The sequence below is a fragment of the Nannobrachium achirus genome, assembly GCF_963921795.1.
Source record: "Nannobrachium achirus genome assembly, chromosome: 9".
Taxonomy (NCBI): Eukaryota; Metazoa; Chordata; class Actinopteri; order Myctophiformes; family Myctophidae; genus Nannobrachium; species Nannobrachium achirus.
In genome coordinates this window covers 6040295-6055464 of record NC_137818.1, presented here as the reverse complement: position 1 = coordinate 6055464, position 15170 = coordinate 6040295, and the positions used below count along the sequence as shown (strand labels likewise).

Genomic DNA, 15170 nt, shown 5'->3' with positions numbered 1-15170 from the left:
AATGAGTTTCTTCTTTTGGAACAAATAGCTAAAAAGACAAAAAATAGTTTCCTGGTGGTTTTGGAGAGAAACTGAAAAATGACATCAGAAATGATGTGTTCACACTGAAAGTGGACTAAATATATTATATTGGTATGACCATGACGGGCCGCATAGACATGGCCTCAGGTTGAATAGTGCTGCTCAATGCAGACCTCATTTACAGATCTGATTTTTATTTTCACTGTACTTGATGAGTTAATTTTTCCATCTACCACAACTCTGATCGCCAAAAATAGCAGATCTACAAGCTCTCAACGCGTCACGTGGTGACGCGAGGAGGTGTGTGTGTGTGTGTCTGTGTCCAGCTAAACCTTGTTGACGCTCATTAATGTAAAGAAAATGTAATCAAGGCAATTATGTTTCTGCACTCATTTTCAGTTGGGAGCGTGTCGCTGTTACTGCATGTCATCTTTTCGACACCCGACTCTAACCCTCACCCTAACCCTAACCTTAACCTCCGTGGAGTGAGTCGCTAACCCTCCGGTCGAAATGATGGTCGTTCGCAAAAGCGAGATTTCCCCTTTTAGTTCCAGACAAGAATTTTCTATTTGGTCCTAAAAAAACGCTAATTATCAATTCATTAATTGCTAATTTGCATCCCTATTACATTACAATAAGTATTATTATTATGACTTATACAATAATAACAATAGTGATAATAATACTAACCTTGTCCAGCGACAGGCCAGGGGGCAGCAGACAGGGGGACGAGGGCAGCTCCAGACCACGAGGTTTCTTGGGTTTGGGAGGAACTACTTCCGGGGCAGAGGTCACAGCAGGGGTCACAGCCGTCGTTGTGGTCGTTACCGTGGTAACTGAGGAGCCGGTGAGAAGACACAAACAAACCGTTAAAATAATAATAATGGTGAATGTATCCACAAGGTGCTTGACAACGTGCATCACACATCACCTTGAGCCACTGCTGACCAGTAAGACTCCCTAATCGGGAGATAAGAGACCGTCAGGTCGCACACACAAACTTTAGAAAGGCAATCGTAGCCAATCAGAAGGGAATATGGGAAATGGGACAGATCCACACGTCTTTCCACAAACTATTAGAAAACGCTGACTCCATAAAAGCCCGGCTCAATAAGCAGAGGTGCTCATTATCAATAAAAATCACACCCAATGTGAAGTGAGCGGTGGTCGTGCTTGCATAACATCTTCAGACTTGGATACAGATCTAGGATGTAATTAGTGATGTAATACAGGCTACACACACACACACACACACACACACACTGCTATGGCAAAACGCTGAGGAAAAGGTGGCTACAGACACACGCACAACCACTCTATGGAGCGGTTTACCACCGCTCAAAAAAGAGTGTGTGTGTGTGTGTGTGTGTGTGTGTGTGTGTGTGTGTGTGTGTGTGTGTGTGTGTGTGTGTGTGTGTGTGTGTGTGTGTGTTACCTGGTACAGAGGTCTTGGCCTCTTTCTCCCCCGACTGCGGACAGGAAGTGGGCGGGGTCACCTCTACGATGGAGAGGGGGGGCTCCGGGCCCTCGGGACCACCCACCAACTCTGGGACCTGAAGACAAGACAACCACACTGATTATCATCATACACACTAGTTAGGTAGCCTTGAGTAGCCAGGCTTAAGAGAAAAGCCTGGTCAAGATATGAGGCAGAGAGGGTTCTAGGAGGTGGGGCTGAATTTTCCCGGAAGTCTGTCTTTTTTCCACTGTGCTGGTGTTCCTGCCATCGTATTCCATGCTGAAAAAAATCTGTTTAACTTCGCCCACTCCCATCGGTTAAGCTCGCAATAAACAATATACAAACAAAATCATGGATTCGGACAACGTTACACCTATTTTTACTGCCTATGACTAGTTTGACGAGTTATATGGCTGTGTCCACTCTGCCTATGACTAGTATGACGAGTTTGAAAAAAAAAAAAAAAAAATTGATTTGTTTTTTTTTGAAAAATTATTTTTGGACCCCATCAAATCTAGTAAGCATGATTTCAATCGCGATTTTGCATGTTCAACCCCCATACAACCCCATCTTTCAAACAGGGCGGCCATTTTTGTTTACATAACATGTAAAACATAATGGCTATTATCTCAAGAATGCCTGCACGGATTTCCAATCGGACTTTTTTGTTTGAAAGCTGTGAACAAACTGCACAAACATGGTGCATCATCTGTGCATGGGCGTGCATGATCCGTGAACTATAAATTACATTGAAGTCTATGGAGGCTTCTGGCGGGGAACCCTGATGGGAGCTGTTTCAAAATGGCAGTAAATGAGTTAACACTTATGTTGCAATCAATTAAATCCAAGGTTCGGTCCTTGATGCCATGGTCTCCATAGACTTCCATATAATTCATAGTGCACGGATCGTGCACGCCCATGCCTAGATCATGCACCACGTGTGTGCAGGCTGTTCACAGCTTTCAAAGAAAAAAATCTGCTTGGAAATCCGTTCAGGCATTCATGATATAGCAGCCATTATGTTTTCTTCAGATGTAAACAAACATGGCTGCCATGTTTGAAAGAATGGGTTGGTATGGGGGTTAAACATGCAATTTCGCGATCGCGATCATGCCTAATACATTTCTGGAGGTCCAAAAAACATTTTTGAAAAAGAAATAATATATATCTTCAAAAACGGCCCAAACTCGGGGTTGGCACCAGGGGTTGTGTAAAGAACGAGTTAAGAGCTACAATCTATTTGTGTTTGTTTCACTGGGGAATGTAAACAGACTTGCACCCCATGATGTAACTTCCATTAAATGCAGCACTTCCACCACTTCCACTAGAACCAACCGGAGGTCATATCTTACCCAGGGTGGCCTGAAGCCAACTTCAAAACCACGGCCATCCGAGGGGAAACGCCCAGAAAAAAAAGAAGAAAAAAAGACACTCGCCTCCTTCAGCCTTTTGTCGGCGGCGTCCCGCTCTAGCAGCTCCTCCATCTCTATAAGCTCCTCCTCCGACGGCTGGAGGTGCTCCTCCTTGATGGGAGGGGGCGCGCTGGTCACCACGGCAACCTGTTGATGTTGATGATGTGCTGGTGGTGGCTGTTGTTGATGAGAGGGAGGAGGAGGAGAGTTGATGACCAGAAACACCGGCTGAGGTTGAGGGGGACGATGATGGCTGACGGGCCCACAGTCCACCTGCTGTTGTTGGGGTTGTTGATGGTGTTGTGGTTGTGTGTGTTGTTGATGTTGTGTGTGCGCGGGGGGCAGGGTGAGCAGCGGGGTGATGGAAGACGGGTCTCCCACGCCCGTCAGATAGATCTGAGGAGGTGACGGGGGAGGAGGCGGGAGGGGGGGCTGGGGGGAGGGAGGGAGGAGGAGAGAAAGAGAGGGGGAGAGACCGATATGGAGGAAGGAGAAAAGAGACACACCAAGTGTGAAGTGAGCTGTGCTTTTTAAGAGTTCAAGTGTCCCGCAAAGGTTCATCGATGAGCCAAGTGTGTAAAAAGCTGGGTGACACATACAGTACATACATACATACATAGCCAGATGTAGAGCGCTTAGCACCGCTCAAAAAAAGAAACAATTGATGAACATGTACACCCCCTGGACATGATGCTAGTCCATCACAGCGACTTATGCACCAATCCAACCCTTGATGCTGAGTGCCAAGCAGGGTGACTAACCCAGTCTCAGGGCAGAAGCTCTACAAACAACACAGCCACTGAGCTGCTAGTAAGCATTTTACAGTAGGTGTATTAAATGAAATAAAATACTGCGTTACCTGTGGTTGGCTGACTGCATTGTTGTTGTTGTTGTTTGGGATCTGGGGGCTGAGCGAAGGTGTGGCACAGGGGGACGGATGGGTGACGATCACCTGCAGACCTCCTCCACTCTCCACCGTCTGGGAGGAGCTGGGCTCAGGGGAGACCACACACACCTGAGGGGAGGGGAGGGGAGAAATATTACAACAATAGAGGAGTAGGCCTGTCACAATTATTACATAATCGTCTAATCGCAATTATTTGACATAACCGTGATTATCTTTCATAATAGTCATAATCGTTTCCATGTTGATTCTTTTTTTAAGTAAAAAATAGTGGAAATAGCAGATCTACAATAGCAGATCTGCAAGCTCACGTTGTGAGCTTGCAGATCGGCTATTTCCACTATCAATGTTCTTTTTTAAGTATAAAGTTTTCAAATATGTCAGTAATTTCTTTGTATATTTAAGTTACGTGTCATATCTACCATGTGCAACTTCAAAGCCTACAAGCCAAACAGAAATGTAATTATCAACGACAAAAACACCATTAAATCGTTAATCGCAATTATTTGAGTGTAAAATGTCATAATCGAGGCAGCCGAAAACGTTTGACAAGACATTAACTTTTTTCTACATGTAAACTCTTATGATGATTATGTAAAATATTTATGATCATCTCAAATAAATGAAGCATAGTGTTAGTTTATGCAGGACACGCGAGTCTCGCCCACATCAGCTGTAATCAGCTGTCAGTCAGATCCTTTTCCTACTCCTCATTCACAGATCTGCTGGTCATTACATCACTCTGTCTGATCCAGGGCTGGGCAACTGTGATGATGGAGAGGACCACCATATTTTCACATTCACTCCCGAGGGCCACAAAGAATGTACAGTCAAAAATAGCAACAATAGCCGATCTACAAGCTCAAAACGTGCTGCAGTGCGACGCGTTTTGAGCTTGAAGATCAGCCATTTTTTTTATTGGAATCTGGAATTCTTTAATAGCAATTTTTGTATTGGAATCCTGAAAAGTAACATTCTTATTTATTTATTTCAAATGCATTTATATATTCTTATGCTAACTTTATGAACTTACATACAAATACATTGGACATAAAAAAGACTAGTGCTAAGCCATAATGCTACTACCGTATTAGCCCGAATATAGTACGACTCCGATTATAAGACGACCCCTATTTTTCAAATATCATTTTTGGAAAAAAATATAAATATTATATATTATATATTAGGTTATTTATAAAGAAAAACGTTTTTATTGGAAAATCATCATAGAAAAGCTCATACAGAGATAACATTCTGCTGTATTGTATTGCATTAACCAATTCATACTGAAAATCAGCTCCTCATAATGTGTATCAGAATAGAATACAGTCCACACAGCATACTGCTGGGGAATAAAAAAACACTACATTTCCCATCAAGCTCAGCGGCTCGTTTCGTCATTCAGATGCGACTCTTAACTGTAAACAGGAACCAAAGGCTACCAGGCAGCCACCATTAGCTTCATTGGGCTTCATTTACTGTTTGGATTAAACTTCCACGCTAAAGATCTCATGTGCGGCCGTCATCCACGCGATGTTCGCGAGGACAACGCACACGCACGCGCCTCGGTAAGTTCAATGCCAAAGTCATCCGACTTGCCAAACGGAACGTGAAATGAGCCGGGTCCAAATTTCGCTGCGCAGTTTGTAGACAGTGTACGGTAAATCGCCCAAGCAAGCTGTTACGGTGATTTACCGTACACTGTCTACAAACTGCGCAGCAAAATCTGGACGCGGCATACATAACGTATCTCCCCGGTGAAAAGTCTAACGCCCCATTATAGTACGACTCTCTATTTTGAGGATATGTTTATTAGAATAAAATATCGTATTATATTCGGGCCAATACGGTAATACAGACTGAAGTAATTAAAGCGGGTCATGTTTGCCTGTTTGGAATTGTAACAGCTGAAATCAATAATATATCAGTATTCCGATATGAACCTGCGAGCCGCATTAAGTGAAGGTGGGGGCCGCATGTGGCCATCGCAGACCTGCCAACCCTGGCAAATTTTTTTGAGTACTCATGCGCGGGCACGAAGTGCCCGCGCGGCGCCCGCAGCGCCCGCGCAGCGCCCGCGGTGCAATTTTTGTTGTTTTCCCGCACAAAACAGCGTATATTTTGGGGGGTTCCATGCACCTTTTTGGGTGGGACCTTTACCAGCTATGTTAACGAAATTTCACACCAGAAAGGTAGCACATTGCATGTCTTGACTTACACTAGTAATAATGGAGGCAAGATGTTATAACAACCTTTTAAATAAAAATGCCATTTGGTCCTGAGAAAAAGTAGGCTAGTATTACCAGGCAATACAATAATGTTGCATTAGCAATTCTGTTGACAAATCTTCAATAAAATATACTAACTGCCCTTGCTCAGAGTTAGTTAACAATAGACTAGCAAAACAGTCTATCACCAGTGACTATATGAATGAACATACATCAATATAATCATGTTATTCAAATTGCAAAATAGCTTTTCATTGTCAAGTAGGCTATTTACATAAACCTGTGTCTTTGTTAACTCATTCTGAGCCCAGGACATTAACGGATTAGGGGGTCCAGAGTGCCCCCTCCCGGCCCCATTAACGGCCATTGTCTTATTTTGAAGGCCAGAAGTCCAGACCGGAAGTACTTCCGGTCTGACGTCATCGCATCGTGCGACGGAAGCGATCGTTGTTTATGTGGAGCCATGCTGGATTTGCCTCGGAGTATTTATACATGTGTTATATAAGCGAGCATCTGCCTCCATCTTCGCTTCTAAAGTGTAGTTTTGAGATAATGGACATTAAAGATGAGATCCCCCGTCCACCTCAATGTTATGGGATTACTATTTTGTGCTCGTGAGCCTTGATGATGATGAATCAGCGACGGATTTTCGTCTCCGGACATCCGGCCATTCTACTCGGTAATGTACTCAACGTTACAGTAATATATTACTTTTCGCGCGACATCGCGCGTTTGGCTTTTAATGAGTTAATTGAGCAGCCTAAATAAATCCACATTTCTGTGCATGATTTGCATCATGAAGTTGAAAGTATTCAACTCATGTAGGTTTCTATTCCATCCATTAATTGATATAATAGGCCTACAACATTGTGTATAGATCACATACAGCCTAGTCTGTATATTCATTCATATAGGCTGCAGGCTACTCATTGTTGATATACCATTAATATCGTCATAGATTCACAGGTGATACATAATTTGTTCACTGTTAATGTTTTTGACAATACACATCGGCATAATTCATATACTCGAGTTAAAGTGGAACAGGCAGCCCAGTATTTTATCCAATCGTGGCCAATGTATGCTTCAGTTCATTGTACTAAGAAAGAACTGGGTCACACGTTTTGACATTTTCCGACTGGTTGCTCGCTGCAACACCGTCGCATGACGAAGTATAACACAGACTTCATACACAACAGCTCCATGCGGAGCCGCAGCCGCTCGTTTCGTTTCACCAGCGTCGCAAGATAGGTTTAGGTTAGGCATAGTACAAGATTTCACCAATTCTCACCATCGTGGCTGCTATGACATGTGAATTCACCTCAGAGGAGGGTTTTAAAACTTTATTATTACCTGTTAGATCGTTGGCAGCACTGAGGGGGGGAACAGTCGATGTGCATCGACTCGCACGACACCACGGCCCTTCTCCGTATCATCTTCTTTATACATTAATCTGATTAATATCGCCGTTATGTATCCGATCGATAACTCGTCGGCGCCGCTGTGAGATGCGTGCATGCTGAACTAAACCAAAACCTTCTTATTATAAATCTATGACCAAAACAAACAGACTCTGTTCGCCAATAGGTTAAATTCTTCTTCTATCGACAAAACGAGCATCGCTTCCGTTCTAGTGCTCCCCAGCGCCATGCGCCCCATTCACACACCATTCATGTGGTGCCTGGGAGGAACTACACGGCAGGGAGATCTTTTTTTTTGCCTCACTTTAAGCCACAACACAACCGAACACAACGCAGAATGTGTTGTGTTACCATCCCCCGATAATGCGTATCCGTTAGAGGAGTTTGCGTACCTGCGTACAGAGACTAAAAATGCGTGCTTACTACGCAAAATGCGTACAGGTTGGCAGGTCTGCCATCGGTAGTTTCTTTACCGCAGCACAGTATTTTCTATTTGCGTCCGGACGTGACGGGACGCCGTCAGGCCAATATATTTCCCACGTGCACGTGCAGGAACGGCACGGAACAGTGCATGCTAGAGTTATATAGGCTAGACCAGAGCTGGGCTATACGAGTGACGACGCGTCATATCCTATCTAATCAAATTGCCATTTTCATAACAAGTTTACCAGGTTTACCAGTGAGTGGTGGGCTTACCTCTCTGGGTGACATATCAATTCTAAGGGCGGCCTCCTGCGCCAGCATCAGCTCGGTTTTGATTGGTCGAGGGCCTGGGGGCAGGTTCTGCAGTGATTGGATGGTGAAGGTGGAGTAGAGACCAGACTTCATGTAGTCGTTACGGGAACTCCTGGGATAGTTGCTGGGCGACAGCCGCTGTCAATCAATCACATCAAATAAAACATGTCAGTAAGTAAGTAGTTACCAATCACACAACTCTAGGTTCTAATTAACCCGGGTAAGACATTCCAACAATTCAAGTTGTGATTGCTGTTGAAATTAAATCAATTACTTAAATAATAATTAGTAACAGTTACAATATACATAATTACTCCCAAAGAAACATAATTATTGATATATATATATATATTTGTTCAACTTAAAGGACAACTTTGTTGTTGTTTTTTTTACAACAAGGGTTCATATTTTAGATTGTAATAAGAGAAAAGAAAGCGATTTCAGTGGGCGGGGGCATGCGTACAAGTGGCTAAATATGTCTTTTTAGTTACAATAGGCCGGTTGATTTCTTTATTACTATTTACAGTAACACTTCTAGCCCCCATAAGTCACATCTGCCCATGAGTGCGGTGCATGCGCCCACCCACTGAAATTAAATTCATTAAAATCGCTAGAATGATAGAAAGCTTTTCTTTTCTCTAATGACAATCTAAAATATGAACCCTTGTTGTAAAAAAAACAAAGTTGTCCTTTAAATATGTACAAAATGAAATGAAGAGCAATACTGCACACCTGTGGTAAGGTCTTTGACGGACAGGCGGTGGCCACGCCTCCCAGGGGTTTTGACTGGCCGTTAAGTTCGGTGTCCCGCCTCTGCCCCTCCTCCCCATTGGTCCGTCCCCCGTCAGAGAGGGAGGGGTCAGGTTGACTGACAAACTTATAGACGAACTTCTGTCCGCTCACTTTCTTTATGATGTTCTGACAAACACAAGAGAAATACTATTATTATTATCATTATTAATATCAAACACAAGAGAAATACCATTATCTAACATATAATTCACCAAATGTCTGAGTGAGTGTCTGAGTGAGTGTCTGAAACAGCGTTTCTCCTCAGTGGCTGGAGCAATTGATCTGAAATCGCATCACCATTAGCATATGAACACACCTGGCACAACTGTGAAGCCCTTTTTTCACTTTCACAAATCGTTTAATTGATATTAATTTATTAGTGAATTAATTTTTCCCATTGACTTATAATGGGAATCGCAAAAACTCACATTCAATATTTTTTTTCTCGCAAACCATAGGGGCTACAGTTACAAAACTCTGAGAGGAGATTTATAATGATATCAAGGATTAAATAAAAAATAACTTTGTCAGTTGGCCTCATGGTGGCGCTATAACAGTCCACTTTACGTTTCGGCCTGTAACTCTTGAACCGTAGGTCGAAAAATTAAAATTCTTTTTTCCCTGGATTCCTTGGGTCAATACGCATCTCCCCATATAGGCCCCGCCCATTTGCGTCAGGATAGATTTTCCGCCATTTTGAATTTTCTCCAAAACACACTTTTTGCTCCTTTTCCTACATATTTTCTTCAAATGTCACGAGAATGGGTACACATGATCTCTGAACCCATGCAATGAACATAGTCAAGGGATATTTTGATAGTCCATACCGTTCGTTCGTAACGGGCTTCCAAAGTTAGCGGGAGGGGCCCGTTTTGCAAACAATAGCCATAAATCACAAACAAAACGTCGAGTCAACACTGAATTTCTGCCACAGGTTGCGGGTGGCTTACTCAACGAATCCCCAGAAGCATTTCCAATTCCACCCGTAGAGGGCGTCACAAACGCGCAAAACGTAACCGTTTCGTTCCAAAACGCGTTTTTCAGGCGGACCGACCCTCTCAAAAAGAAACACAGACTACTCTGCGGATGGTCTCACGGTCCAAACCGCTGCACGCACACACACACACACACACACACACACACACACACACACACACACACATAGCCATTAAACGAAACGGGTATTTCTTACATTGATGCTCCTACATATTATCATGCAAGTACCAGTTAAAGTTACTTTCCATCCCTCATATACCGTGTGCACACTGCACATCATTTCGGAGCTCATATCTTTGAACGGGTAAGGACTAGTCTAACATAATTTAGCGAATGTCTGTCTGAGTGAGTGTCTGAGTGAGTGTCTGTCTGTCACAGCGTTTCTCCTCAGTGGCTGGAGCAATTGATCTGAAATCGCATCACCAATAGCATATGAACACACCTGACATAACTGTGAAGCCCGTTTGTCACTTTCACAAATCATATGCTGTATATTAGCATTTTTATGGTGTATCTATATCTATTTAGCCTACAGTACCTTTTGTGACCACACATGTTAAGGGAGGGGCGCTGTTGTTCAGGCCATGCACAATCACACACAAACCCCCACACACACACACACACACACACACACACACACACACACACACACGGGGGGGGGGGGGGGGGGGGGAGTGTGTGTGTGTGTGTGCAGGCGGTGGGGGGGGGGGGGGGTTCTGGCCCTGTTACAGATGTTGTCCAAAAATCATGCAGATCGGTACACAGTATCTCTGTAGCCGTTAAATGGAACGGGTATTTCTAACATTGATGCTCCTACATATTAGCATGCAAGCACCAGTTAAAGTTACTTTCCATCCCTCATATACTGTGTGCACAGTGCACATCCCATAACCCACACACTGCACATCATTTCGGAGCTCATATCTTTGAACGGGTAAGGGCTAGTTAATATCAAACACAAGAGAAATACCATTATTATTATTATTACACAGAGTTAGTGTGGAAGAGTCCTTGAGCAAGACTCTGAACCCCTAGCTGCTCCCGGTGAGCAGGTTGGTGCCTTGCATGGTTTCCTCTGCCATCGAACAGGTGAATGGGTGAATGTAATGAATGTGTGTGTGAGACTGTGAGTGAACTAGTGATGCGCGGGTCAGGGTTTTTGAGCGGTGGTCACACCGTCTCCATAGCGTGGCCGTGTGTGTAGGTATGTTTGTTTGTTTGTATGTATGTATGTATGTATGTGGGTGGGTCTGTATGTAGCCTCAAGCCTGTGGTGTAGTACCTTTTCTGACCACACATGTTAAGGGAGGGGCGCTGTTGTTCAGGCCAGGCCAGAACAGGCAAGGCACTCACACACTCACACACACGCACGCACGCACGCACACACACACACACACGCGCGCGCGCGCACAGACTCCACCGCTCAGTTCACACAGGTGTGATTTTTTATGGACCGCGGGCCCCAGCAAATTTCATTTTCTGACCCCAGCCCAGCCTGCCCCGCAAGACGGCATCCATTTTCACAGCCCAGCTCAACCCAGTCATTAAATACATGTCAAATATGTGGATTTATTCCATCCATCACGGAAAGGCAGCCAATTCCAACCGTGCAAAAACAGAATGGCATAATGGAGAAGAAACCTTCAGTGCTGATGAGCCGTTAACATGACGGCATGAGATGCTTATTTTAATTGACAACACTCCTGTTAGTATAGGACTATACACACGGAGCACAACGCTAATGTATCACAGAGAGATATTGCAGACTGACCCAGTAGCCTTGTCACTGGTGCAAGACAAAATAAACAACTGTGAAGAGAAAAGACCGAAATGTTTAAGTGCACCGTCAACTTTTTATCAGAGCTCTGTAGCTACGGACGCCTCTCCCACAACAATAACAGCCAAGCCAGCAGAAGGTAATTAACCAGTCCACTCACCTATTGCTGCTTTCAAACGCTGTGCATTGTTTTAAGTCACAGGAGCATGGTTTTCATATCATAAATATGAACTTTAGATTAGTCAAAAGCTTGTGTCAGTATAATCCACGTGATTCCTGTGTACATCTTGTAGGCTGCGACAAGTAGCCAATAACAACACGCTGAAGCATTTCCTGTTAAAATGGTGGATTTCAAAATAAGACCCTCCCGTAATATGATTATATATTCAACTGGTTTTATTTTCAAGTATACTTAGAGGAAATAAATGGACTAAATTAGAATGTCATGACACGGACACACCAGTGAGCGTCTCTTGACTTTCAAGGGATGCTCTAGACATGCTTGGCTGCGAGCAGGGAAGGACGCCTGGTGCACATTATATAGTATTTGGACGGGAGTCGGGACCGCCTCAACCTGCCCCGCAAATAAAGTGTACATTTCTTGACCCAGCTCAACCCAGCCTGCGGGCTGACCGCTGGGGACCGCGGGTTCGGGCCGGCCCGTGTGAGCGTGTGAATGTAATGCACAAGCTATGTGAAGCGCCTTGGATAAAGGCGCTATTGTTTAGAGTATACCTTATCATAGTAGTTAGTAGGGCCCTGCTCAGCTTGCCGTAGTTCATGTTGGTCTTGTTCTTGAGGAGCCCCCACAGCCTGGCCACCTCCTCAGTATGTAGAACACTACAGTACAATGTGTACTACCAACCATATCATAGTACAGTATTTAAATACCTTATCATAGTAGTATCGTAGAGCTCTGCTGAGCTTGTCATAGTTCATGTTGGTCTTGTTCTTGCGGAGCCCCCAGAGTCTGGCCACCTCCTCAGCGTCCAGGAGCTTGAACTCCCCCTCCTCCCCCGTCCAGCTGATCACATGCTTCTGACGCTGGTCCTCCAGCAGGTGGAGCAGGAACTGCCACAGCGTGATGGAGGGGTCCATGGCTGCTGGCAGACACACAGGCAGGCAAACAGACAGGTTAGACCAGGGTGATGGAGGGGTCCATGGCTGCTGGCAGACACACAGGCAGAGAGACAGACAAGTTAGACCAGGGTGATGGAGGGGTCCATGGCTGGACACAGACAGACAGACAGACAGACAGACAGACAGACAGACAGACAGACAGGTTAGACCAGGGTGATGGAGGGGTCCATGGCTGCACACAGACAGACAGACAGACAGACAGACAGACAGGTTAGACCAGGGTGATGTAGGGGTCCATGGCTGGACACAGACAGACAGACAGACAGACAGACAGACAGACAGACAGACAGACAGACAGACAGACAGGTTAGACCAGGGTGATGGAGGGGTCCATGGCTGGACACAGACAGACAGACAGACAGACAGACAGGTTAGACCAGGGTGATGTAGGGGTCCATGGCTGGACACAGACAGACAGACAGACAGACAGACAGACAGACAGACAGACAGACAGACAGACAGACAGGTTAGACCAGGGTGATGGAGGGGTCCATGGCTGGACACAGACAGACAGACAGACAGACAGACAGACAGGTTAGACCAGGGTGATGGAGGGGTCCATGGCTGGACACAGACAGACAGACAGACAGACAGACAGACAGACAGACAGACAGACAGGTTAGACCAGGGTGATGGAGGGGTCCATGGCTGGACACAGACAGACAGACAGACAGACAGACAGACAGACAGACAGACAGACAGACAGACAGACAGACAGACAGACAGGTTAGACCAGGGTGATGGAGGGGTCCATGGCTGCACACAGACAGACAGACAGACAGACAGACAGGTTAGACCAGGGTGATGGAGGGGTCCATGGCTGCACACAGACAGACAGACAGACAGACAGACAGGTTAGACCAGGGTGATGTAGGGGTCCACGGCTGGACAGAGGGAAGACAGGCAGCCCAGACAGACAGGTTACACCAGTGGTTCTCAACCTTTTCAGGCTGCGACCCGCAAAATAATCATATTTTAACTGGGGACCCCCAAAATAATCATATTTTAAGTGGGGACCCCCAAAATAATCATATTTTAAGTGGGGACCCCCAAAATAATCATATTTTAAGTGGGGACACCCCCTAGTGCTATGGTCTAAGGTGGAGTCTGAAGAGGTGAGTCTTCAGTCCACGATGGAAGCTAAGGAGCGAGTCTGCCATTCTAAGTGCGACAGGGAGTTCATTCCACAGTTTGGGGGCCAGGAGGGCGAAGAGTCTACGACGACGAGTGGATTTTTGTCCTGGGATTTTTAGCGAGGGTTCTGTCAGCTTCCCTGTGTTGGCTGATCTGAGTAAACGGGTGTGGGGTTGTAGGGGTTGATCAGGCTTTGGAGGTATGGACAGACAGACAGACCGGCAGGCGATGACAGGGGTCATCGCCATGTTGGCTTCTGGTGGACATTTTTTTCAAATTCCATTTTGTGCCTTGAAAATGAGCTTGTAGATCGTCTATTTTTGCTATTTGTGACTGTATATGCAATGTGGCCCTCTGGAGTGTGTGTGAAAATATAGTGGCCCTCTCCATCATCAAAGTTGCCCACCCCTGGCTTAGACCACAACGTAACCCTCATCAGTGTATGTGTGCACTTCTTGTGCCAATACAAATCAAAGAATTCAAGTGTGTGTGTGTGTGTGTGTGTGTGTGTGTGTGTGTGTGTGTGTGTGTGTGTGTGTGTGTGTGTGTGTGTTTGTGTGTGTGTGTGTGTGTGTGTGTGTGTGTGTGTGTGTGTGTGTGTGTGTGTGTGTGTGTGTGTGTGTGTGTGAGTGTTATTCAGGCGTTTTTAATTAGCCTCATCACCATTGGCTGCCTGGCTCGTTGCGCAATCACCCTATGGAAACACCTTGGAAACCATGGCATCGCTGTGACAAACGCTGAGATGTTCATCAATGGTAACCATGGCAACGAGAGGAAGCAGAACACAACCCTGTACACAAGATATGGTGCAACAATAAAACATTCTACTGATGTGTGTCTGTACACAAGATGCAACAATGAACACCCACCTTGAACCTTGACACACACACACACACACACACACACACACACACACACACACACACACACACACACACACACACACACACACACACACACACACACACACACACACACACACACACACACACACACACACAAAAGAGGTTTAAAGAGGAATATGGACAGCATACTGTGTTTATCCAACATGGTCTCGTGATCAATGCAAAGCTTTTGGGTTTTGAAGTTACACAACGGCTTTGCCGCGTTACGTTTTGGCTCCATGCAAGGAAGATGCAAGGAATATGTTT

The 15170-nt window shown here is 45.1% G+C and overlaps 1 protein-coding gene across 1 annotated transcript in view; it reads right to left on the bottom strand.

Annotated features, from left to right (window-relative positions):
* elk1 (ETS transcription factor ELK1) overlaps positions 1–15170 on the bottom strand; it is a 40899-nt gene that overhangs the window by 14212 nt on the left and 11517 nt on the right. The window contains exons 2-8 of the mRNA XM_080733947.1: positions 12637–12848; positions 8913–9098; positions 8142–8318; positions 3752–3907; positions 2917–3324; positions 1457–1574; positions 712–857 (exon numbers count right to left, since the gene is read on the bottom strand). Coding sequence (XP_080590073.1) covers positions 712–857; positions 1457–1574; positions 2917–3324; positions 3752–3907; positions 8142–8318; positions 8913–9098; positions 12637–12848 — 1403 coding nt within the window. The remainder of the gene's footprint in view (positions 1–711; positions 858–1456; positions 1575–2916; positions 3325–3751; positions 3908–8141; positions 8319–8912; positions 9099–12636; positions 12849–15170) is intronic.